At 48.8% G+C, this 9,854-nt stretch overlaps 2 protein-coding genes across 5 annotated transcripts in view; one reads left to right on the top strand and one right to left on the bottom strand.

Annotated features, from left to right (window-relative positions):
* Nucleotides 1–58: 58 nt before the first annotated feature.
* LOC309693950 (uncharacterized protein) lies at nt 59–5,957 on the top strand. Of its 4 annotated transcripts, none has more exons than XM_082513632.1 (3): nt 59–303; nt 993–1,067; nt 1,336–5,957. In XM_082513632.1, exons 1-3 carry the CDS (start codon nt 138–140, stop codon nt 2,268–2,270), a joined length of 1,176 nt encoding a protein of 391 aa, XP_082369758.1. In that variant the 5' UTR covers nt 59–137; the 3' UTR covers nt 2,271–5,957. The 4 variants fall into 4 exon arrangements, with proteins under 4 accessions (XP_082369758.1, XP_082369757.1, XP_082369760.1 ...); XM_082513631.1 differs by having other exon boundaries at nt 59–315; XM_082513634.1 differs by lacking the exon at nt 993–1,067.
* lamc1 (laminin, gamma 1) overlaps nt 4,051–9,854 on the bottom strand; it is a 47,116-nt gene continuing 41,312 nt past the window's right edge. The window contains exons 21-28 of the mRNA XM_082513544.1: nt 9,694–9,831; nt 7,856–8,000; nt 7,633–7,782; nt 7,440–7,554; nt 6,924–7,123; nt 6,684–6,842; nt 6,503–6,602; nt 4,051–6,363 (exon numbers count right to left, since the gene is read on the bottom strand). Of these exons, the coding sequence (XP_082369670.1) occupies nt 6,107–6,363; nt 6,503–6,602; nt 6,684–6,842; nt 6,924–7,123; nt 7,440–7,554; nt 7,633–7,782; nt 7,856–8,000; nt 9,694–9,831 (1,264 nt within the window). The 3' untranslated portion in view covers nt 4,051–6,106. The remainder of the gene's footprint in view (nt 6,364–6,502; nt 6,603–6,683; nt 6,843–6,923; nt 7,124–7,439; nt 7,555–7,632; nt 7,783–7,855; nt 8,001–9,693; nt 9,832–9,854) is intronic.

Raw genomic sequence — 9,854 nt, 5'->3', positions numbered from 1 at the left:
TACAAATATAAGCTCTTATTGTGAAGTGTAAGTGGAACTTCCGTCTCCTGCTGTTGACGCAGCCGCAGTGCGCTGCAGGGACTAAAATCCGGCGGCTGCTGCCTGTTTTCGGCTGTTTTCGGGCTCTTCCGGTCAGCATGGCGCACCTGCGGCTCCTCCGCGCGGCGGTAACGGAGCGGCTCGCGGCGGCGGCGGAGGAGATCCTCGTGCTGGTGGAGAGAGTGATGGTGGAGCGCGAGGACGAGCTCATCCGCCTGTACGCACCTACGAAGCCCGCGACTGTCGGCGGGGACGCGCACACAGGTCCGGTCCAACGTGAGCGAGCTTCTGGTTCTGTTGTTTATTTTTCACAATAAAAGCTTCAGCGGAACGAAAACTGACAGACCCGCTAACGTCAAACTTCCTCACCTGGTTCCGCCCCCTGACGTCACAGGTTTGAGCTCCTCTGAGGGTGAAGGAAACACGCTGAATAAACTCTTTCATTAATCGGGTGATGTTTGACTCGAGCCGGCTCCAAGCTCTTTGAACAAATAAACAAACGTTCTGTTATTTCTGCTTTGGTTCGTTATCAGGGCTAGTTTTAGCCCCTCCCCCCCAGCATCAGTGAGCAGATCAACACAGGCTGACCTGATGGATTATAATAAATGAGTGTTTAATGTGCGAGGCTTTCACACTCTGAGTATAAAAACGAATAAAGACAAACGCAGGTGTTCTGATTTAATCATCGTAAAAGGATTGTAAAGTTGTTTCTCACTGAGGCTCTTCAGGTAGACTTCAGACCCTCCCACCTGCACTGAGGGGTCCTCCAGAGATCTGATTGGTCAGCAGGCAGGGAGACCTGTCCTGGGCTCGTCTATGGGGAGATGAATGGGTTAGCTAGCGTGGTTAAGTCGCCATGGCAACCTACACTGATCACACCCGGTGGCGAGCAGGTTATCTTCAGTGTCAGCTTAAAACTGTCACGTTCTTCCTGATTCTTTTATTCACGGCAGGGGTCTCGACCTCCAGTCCTCGAGGGCCTGAGACGTTTCCATGTGTCCCTGCTGCAGCACACCTGAATGCAACTAGTAGGTCATTAACAAGAGTACAGAACTTGACTGCATGCTGAAGTGGCGACCCCTAACCCCACTCAAGTAAATGCAAGAAAATTCAAGTGTTTGGAAAAATGTCCTTCTGACAATACATTTATTGCACCATGTTCATTCACTAATGAGCTGCTCGTCGATTTGTTTTCTGCAGTTTGTGGTTCTGTTTGTTTTCTTTAAGCTCAAGAATCTTTTTAATGTTTCAAATATTCTCCAGAAATTAAAAAAAACACGCTCTCGTCCTCTGCAGACACTCAGCACCTCCAGGAGTCTGAGCCGCCGACCATCAAGCAGGAGCAGCAGGAGCAGCAGGAGGAGGTGTGGGTCGCTCCTCAGGCAGCAGAGGAGGATGTTAAACCATTCAAGCATGAGCTGCCTGAGGAAGAGGAGGCTCAGATGGTGGAGATAATGAAAGACGAAGCCCAGCCGAGCACTTCCTGTGAGGAGCCCGTTGCTCCTCCTCCGCATGGTGCTCCTGCTGTTGGTGAAGGCGGTGGAGGAGGTGGGACTTCCTGCAGCTGTAAAGTTTGCGGGATGAAGTTCAGCTACCGGGGCTCTCTGCTGAACCACGCCGAGACTCACGCCGCCACCGAGTGCTGCCTCTGCAGCGTGTGCGGCGAGCCGCAGGCTGACCGGCAACGCCTGCTGGAGCACCTACGGACACACCTGAAGAGCCACGTCTGCAAGTTTTGTGGGAAAAGCTTCCAGCGGCGGGTGGAGCTGAAGGTGCACACACGCAGCCACACGGGCGAGAAGCCTTTCAGCTGCCGGCTGTGCGGGAAGCGATTCACCCGCAAGAACAACATGGAGATTCACATGAGGACGCACACTGGCGAGAAGCCGTACCACTGCACCATCTGTGGGAAGGGCTTCAACATCACCTCCTCCATGATCCGCCACGCCCGCACGCACACCGGGGAGAAACCCTACAGCTGCCGCATGTGTGGGAGGGGCTTCACGGCCAGCTCGGACATGAAGATCCACATGAGGACGCACACGGGCGAGAAGCCCTACACCTGCCCCGTGTGCGGGAGGGGCTTCGCTCTCAGCACGCCACTTAAACACCATATGAAGCACCACACGGAGGAGCGGCCGTACTGCTGCAGCCACTGCAACCGCTGCTTCAGCGACGTGTACACGCTGCGGCGCCACATGAAAAACCACGGTGAGAGTGCGGCGTCCTGACGGGTGGCGAGGACTGTGGGCGGAAATCACACTTCCTGTTTTAACCACAGATTGGGTGGTGCCACTCCGTGAATCAGGACTTTTTTTTTTCCTTTTATAATCTGGATTATTTATCAGGCGCTGCGGGGTCGACCGCCATTCGCTGTCAGTTACGGACCAATGAGAGCCCAAAAGTGGAACGAGGTCACATGGGCTCGAGGACGCCGCAGACGCCACGGCCGTGACTTATTTCCTGTTAAAGTTCTGGAGGCCGCATTCACACCTGGTGCACTTTTAAACCTCCACGCAGTCTCACGATGATAAAAACCTGCGTGGTGTCTGCAGACCGCGGCTCACGGTTCACCTGCAGAAACACTTCTTCACGCCCTCTGGATCAGTGAGGCCCAGACTGTGTGTCATGGCCCTCTGGTGGGCCCTGAAGGTACTGCAGGCCGGACTGAGAGCTCATGCGCAATAAAAATCTCAGCTCAAAAGAGTTTAAAATCTTTAACATTCACACTTTCTAAACCTTTAGACAAGAAGAAGATTCAGTTTTGTACTCCTGTTAATTCTGACAGGATTTGGTTGATGACATCAGATTTTTCCATGAAAGTTTTCTTTTGAATGCCAGAAGAACTTTTTGACTCAGGTTTTACATTTTAGCTTAAAAATTCCTTTAAAATTTACACTGAAAGAATGAAACATCCACGGGACGTAAACAAGTTCCTCGCTGCTGTTCCTAAGTGATCGTTTTAAACATTTCTCAAAAGACAAGATTCAAAAACAGCACAGACACACAGGTCACGTGTCAGTTTCCTCTCATTTTAGTTTTTATTAAAGGCGATGCAGAAGTTTGAGACCCAATAAAATTTTCTTTTCATGTGATTTGCTTTGATCTGTGTTCAAAGGGAACCAGAGTAAATATGGTGTCAGTCTGATCAGAACTGATATTAATATTTTGTTTTATTTAAATGTTGGGATTTTGTGTGAAATATAAAAAATGAATGCAGTGACCTCTGACCTTTTCAACAAATAAGACATCACTTTGTATATTTTATATTCAGGAATCTTTTGATGCACAAAAAAGGTTTAAATAAAGTTGATACAGGAGCTTTCACACAGCAGCAGCCCAGATGTTTTCAGGTGTCGCTTGATGAGTTCACCTGCTCGGCCCTCCGTGTTCGGTTTCATGACCTCAGGACGTCGGCGGTTAACTTTTGCGTGGTTGGTCTGGATGACGAGAGTTGGCAACAGAAAACACGTCAAACATTCGGTGTGCGCAAGGACTCAAACACTCTGTTTAGGAGGAAAAGCCCACGGATGGAAACATGCATGTAGTTATTCCCTCTTTAGTTCCCGGAGTTTTCCAGAGTTTTCCAATTTTCAGTCTTATAAAAACAAAAGTAAAAGCTAACCCTGCAGTTCCTCTAACGTCCACTGGAGGCTCCATGTTAAAATGTTTACAGTTAACACCTGTACAGGGGGAGGATGTTCTTACAGCTCACCTGTTTACATTTATTAAGGCTTAAGGTTTGCATTATTAGAGGCGTGGCCTCTTTGACCAGCAGGTGGATGGTGACAGAGGTGGGTGGAGCCGCTAGCTGTCTGCTGGGCTTCACTTAAGCTAACCCGACCCCTGGACCGTCTTTGTGGTGTTGGGACCCGATCCTCCAAATGTGTCTCCGTCATGCCTCCAGGAAACCAGCATGGCAGCCGTTGTAACACTAGCGCTAAGGCTCTGTGGCGTTTACGTCCATCTTTGTGTTACAGTCTGCTGAGAAAACAGGAGCACACGCGAACAAACTGTAGGAATTTATTTATTATTCAAATGTTACGTTTGGATTTACAGGCACGTGGGCACAAACAAGAACAAACACTCGGGTGGTTCAGGTCCTCACAGGGCTGCAGACGTGCGGCCCTGCACGCCGCGCAGCTCGCACATCACTGTCTGAGGCGACGTGGGGGGCGGTGCAAAACGAATAAGCGGTTCATTATAACTTAAAATACTGTTTATACATCACGTGAGCTGCACCACCTGCAGAGCGGCCGAATGGATGGAGGAGGGAAATAAAAACAGACAAAAGCCTCCCCAGCACTGGTCAGGGGAGGGGGTTTCAAAATAAAAGCACAATAGTCTAGTGGCATTTTAAATTCTGTTTGGGACCTGATTTTTAAACAACAAAAAGAAAAACCTGCTTCAGTACCGACACGAGGACAAAATGAAAGCATGGACGCCCTCGCAGGAACTTTAATATTAAGGCACAAAAACACTAATCAAAAGCTACTTTAGCCACATGTGACTTGTTAACTCCATTCAGTGAAATGACTGGTGAGGCAGGCCACGCCCACTCAAAAAACAACCTGATTGGTGAGAGGGTGAAAACAAACACGAGAATCAAAACACAAACGTAATGGTGTCGCTATGAGGCAGCAACACTGAGCCTTGTATACAAGCAAGCATAATAATAATAATAACTAGGCACATGTGATGAGATATTCATATTTATAGATATTTATAGATATTTATGCTGGAGGTTCCCGTTGATTGATTGTGATGGAGGCTGTTTGCAGGGTGGAGAAAATCAGCCCGTCCTGAATCATCAGATATTTACACACGACAAAAGTTCCTCACTCTGTGTCAGAATAATAAAAAAAACATTCACACAAAAATAGAACATTTGAAATAATTATTATTAGCACCAGTGTATCAGATAAAACTCTCGCTACGCAAAATGTACAAAGTTGCATAGTGTTGGATCGAGCCTGGAGCGAAGCGTTAACGCGTGACAGTCCAGACGGGAGCGTTGAAGCGTGGAGAGCGCGCCGAAGACGAAGCAGGAAAAGCCCCGAAAACACAAAACTGAAAAGACTTCCTGCCAAACACCTGCGACAGCTTATCGACACCGAGGAGCAGCAATGCTCGCGTCGCTCTCCCAGATCGTCTTGCGACAGGAAATCGTCAAGAACATCGAAATAACATCGAGATTTCATCTCATTGCAAGAAAGAAATCAGCGTTTTAGAGCCATTCTGGGTAAAAACGCTCACTCGGCATTTTATCTTTTTAACAACATCCTGAACCTCACATCTCTCACAGTCATGACGGCGCTTTCATTTTACCTTCGTAACTCGAGAGAATCTCCCAGGTTTACATCTTCAGGCTCAATATTCCAAGTTTTACATTTTTAATTTTTTGCAAGCTTGACGAGAAATCTTGATATCATCGCGATGCGTCATCTAGAAACGAGTTTAGTTTTGAAATGTTTTTGGATTTCTGCGGTTCGTCGCGGAGCGGCCGAGTTTGCATCTTTAACCTGTTTGGAGGAGAAAACACTGTCGGAGGAGGTGCAGGATGAGGAGGTCTCCTGCTGTTTGCATGGGCACGTAGCTTCAGAGGAAAAGCGAGGGTTCCTTCACTGTGTTTGCCGGTTAGAGGAGGCAGTGGCGTTCAGTGAGCGGATGCTGCGAAAGCGCCCCTGGGCACGATGGGAAATGGCTGGTGGGACACAGAAAACAGAAATGTGGGCAGAGCTTCCTGCGTCGCTCAAACTTCCTGCTGTGGAGCAGACGGCTGCAGTCACGTCGGGTTTGTGGTTCTGGTTCCTCCGCACGGCTTCTCGACGCCGTTTAGTTCGTTCGAGCGTAACCACGCCCCTGCGTCTCGGGAAAAAAAAAAATCAGCTGCTTCTCGGCGGCTGAAAACGTGATCATGGTTTCACACGTCGGCTTCTGTCTCGTCAAAGAAAAAAAAATCTGAAACAAAAAGTGTTTTTGGTAAAAGGCGGCGTGCTCGCCGGAGTGTTAGATGTGAGTGTGGGGCAAGGGGCGGGGCTAGAGGAAGAGAAGGGCGGGGTTAGGGTTAAGGATTCTCCAGGGACTGCGTGTTGAAGCAGCCTTCGGGTAATGTGTTCTTGATGTCGTTGAGGTTGGCGATGTCGGCGCGGATCTCGCGGATCTGCCGGTCGTAGTCGTCGATCATCGCCTCCTGAGTCTGCGCCACGTTGTTCAGCTCCTTAAGCTTGTTCTCCAGGTCGCTTTTGTCCATCTCGCCCTTGGCCTTCTTCAGCGACTCGTCGATCTCATTCAGTTTGCTCAGGTCGATCTTATCGATGTTTCCTGCACACGAAACAAAACCACAGTTAGTTTCCCCGTCAATCGCTCAGTTCTTTAATTAAAAAGGCAGCGTTATGGTTTCTCCCGAAGAAACGAGTCATTCTCAGAAGTTCAGGTGCTGCAGCTCGACTGGTGTTCTTACCGAGCTGGTTCATCAGGTCCGTGATGACCTTCAGGACCGTCTTCACTGTACTCTTCGCTTTGCGGGCGTTATCCTCGGCGTCCTTTGCACTGTTTGAAGCCTGAGGACAGGAACACGGATGTTAAACTTTTTATAATGTCCGGAGAAAGAGTCTGAGAGTTCAGTGACGAGCGAGTCGTACCATCCCCGCCATCATCATGTCCTGGTCGGCCTGGGCCTTCTTCTCCTTGAGCTCCTTCTCTGCGTCGGTCAGCTGTGCCATCAAGTCGTTGACCTCGTTGTCGAGATTGGTGGTGTCCTGGAAGGCTTTTTCCGCCTCCTCTTTGGTCTTGGCGGAGCCCTGCGAGGACACGAGTTTAATCACAGTGAGAGGAGAGAAACCGGCGAGCTGACACAGGCCAATGACGAGCCGCCGCTTTACCTTCTGCACATTACTGGCTATCCTCTCGGCGTCCTCCGCCTTGCTCTTTGCCTCTCGAGCATCGGCGGCAGCGTTGCCCAGCGCCTCCTCCGCCTGCCTGGTCTTCTCGTTGGCGGCCATGATAGTGGCGTTGATGATGGGGATCTTCTTCAAGGCTTCCTCTGCGGCGGTCTTGTTGTCGTTGACCCTCTTATCAAAATCTGCAGGAAGTCAGAGAGAAAAACCCCGCAGGTGGACGAGGATCAGAGTTACGTGACGAAAACGGCTTTATTTTAAATCTCCGTGCAGATTTTTACCATCTCACCCGGAGCCTGAAGCAGAAATGGTGCATTTCAGGAAAATGGAAAAGGGGACGCATTACAAACTATTAGCACCTTCAAGAGGTTTTTTTGTTGTTAAAGTCAACTCAAAGCCTCGATGGACAGTTTTACAGGATTTTTTTATTAATTATCTTGTTTTGAACGGACCAATAACGCAGCACGGACAGAAACCGGTGAACGGCGGACACTCGGGTACCTCTGAGGTTGTCCAGGATGTCCTGAGCCTCCTTAAACGTCGCCTGGCCCTTCTTCGCCGCCTCCTCGGCCAGAGCTTTGGCGGCGTCGGCTCGAGCGAGCAGCTGATCGGCCGTCTGTTGCACAGGAAGAGGAAACAGTTTTGTGTGTTGCGTTTTTTTCTCCTGAGAAGCTCCCAGAGGCCCTGAACTCACCTGCTGTTCACTTTTGCCTTTATCCAGCAGTTTGCGCACTTCCTGCTCTTTGGGCTTCAGGTCTTCTCGGAGGTCGTTGTACTCCTTCTCCGTCTTATCGATCAGCTTGTCGACGTCCGCCGCCTCCTTCTTGATCTTATTGGCATCCTCCTGAAAACAGAAACGTGAGTTACGACACTTTTCCTCCGCTGTTTCACATTAAACTGCGGCGTCCATCTCTCACCTCCAGGGCCTTGGTGTCGATCTGCGGGAGGCTGGTCAGGTTAGCGAAGAGCTTCAAAGCTTTGTTTCCGGCCTCCTCGGCCTCGGTCTGAACCTTGGTGGCCTGTTTCTCCAGGCTCTTGGCCAGTTCCTTCGCCTCGTTGTACCTGGACAGGACACAAAACACAGACGATCAGGAAGTCTGCTCAACGACTCTTCCTCTTCCATCTTTGAAGGAAATGTCTGACAACAAAAATCACTCTGGATCTGAAGCCAGCTGTGAGACCAAAGAACGAGCTGTACGTTTCTGTCCTTTCCAAAACGATCTGATGAACAGCTTGCTGGATGCACGAGAGCCCGTGTGGACGAGCTGCAGAGCATCAAATAACATTAAAAGAATCCCAAAAACTTCAGTATTAATTCCAGCGATTGGCATTATTATGGTATTATAAAGGGATGAAAAATGACTTTAAGAAGCAAAGTAACGACAAAAGGAAAATGACTGAAGGGGCGGAGCTCTAGACTAACGGGTCGCCACGGTTGCACTGGTGCCGCACCAGCAGAAAAGTTAGGTGCACCCAAGTTTTTCAACCGCATTGCTGAACACCGCAGTGTTATAATAAGAGAATGAATAATACAGAAAACAGATTTGAGATGAGAAACTGTCTGTGTGAGTTTTATTGTGGTGGAAGCAAAACAGCGACGCTCAGAGGGAATTCATGACGATGTTTATCAAATGTGGAGCGTAGTTTGATCTTCTTTTGCTGCTGGTTCAGTGAATTTTGGTTGGCGAGAGACAAAACCTGCAGCTCAGAATCAACACAAAAAAGACGTAAACACAGCGCGGACCCGACGCATCAGCGAGCTGTCGGCTTCCAGCCCCGACGGCGTGTCCGTGTACGGGCCGTCGGGTCAGAAAGCCGAAACAGAAAACTGATTCTGATGCTTCGGGTCTGTGTTTCCGTCTTTGTGTGGAGTCCGTGTGCCTGCTCTCATTTACTGTTTGTGGAAATATTTAACCTGAGATTCTGGCGTTTCTGGCAAAACACGGTTATACTTAAAAGTCGATTCAGGATTAAATGAATCGATATCGCTTTATTCAAGCTACTCACCTCCCTCTCTGCCTGCACTTTCAACTGGACCACGGCCAATCAGAGAGGTCCCGCCCTTGACTATCTCTGATTGGTTTAGACAACGATAACGTGCGTCTGTTGTTGACCACACGGAGACTTTCAGAGTTGCAGACACTTTTTCTTTTTTTACTCAAACAGTTGGTCGATGCGGTGCGACCTAAGATTTTTTTAGTTGCACCATTGAAAAATTTGGTCACATTTGCACTCCAGAGCCCTGGGGGGAGACAAACTGGCCAACAAAATGGGATGCAAAGAAACCACCAAGGAGTTCAGAAAGTTACTATAAAAATAGTTAAAAATGAAAAAAAAAAAATTCCTCACAGCTATAATGACCAGGAGACACAATATGACCACAAAGAGATGCAAAATGACCACAGAGCCGCGTATAATCACTACAAAGGTCCCAAGAATGAGTCGAAGTAAAGCAAATTAACCACAAGAACAAGAAAAAAATAGAGACTCAAAAAAAGGGATGGAATAACTGAACAGATGTGACCGAAGATTCAAAAAACCACAACGTGGACAAAACCGAAGCAGGAAGGATGAAAAACAAATGAAGGGGAGACGAAACCTCCAAAAAACCTCCACAGGGCCAAACCGAGGAGGATTTCTCACACAAAGCAACAAAAACCTCACAAATCAAAAACAAAAAGGCAAAAACCACCTGTAACCATGACGGCAGGGAAAAACTAACTAAAGTGAGGTTTCGTCAGGCGGTGGGACGTACTTCGTGTTGAGCTCCTCGATCTCCTCGCTCGTTTTCCTCTCTTTCTCCAGAGTCTTCTGCAGCAGGTTGTATGCTTTGTTGGACGTATCGTTGGCGTCTTTGGCGATCCTCTCAATCTGGTCAGCGTCCATCTTGTGTCTGCAGGGAGAAAAGTCCAAACG

Source organism: Aulonocara stuartgranti, assembly GCF_965226115.1.
Source record: "Aulonocara stuartgranti genome assembly, chromosome: 18".
Taxonomy (NCBI): Eukaryota; Metazoa; Chordata; class Actinopteri; order Cichliformes; family Cichlidae; genus Aulonocara; species Aulonocara stuartgranti.
Note: the sequence above shows the minus strand (reverse complement) of the source record. Positions and strands in the feature narration are given on the sequence as shown.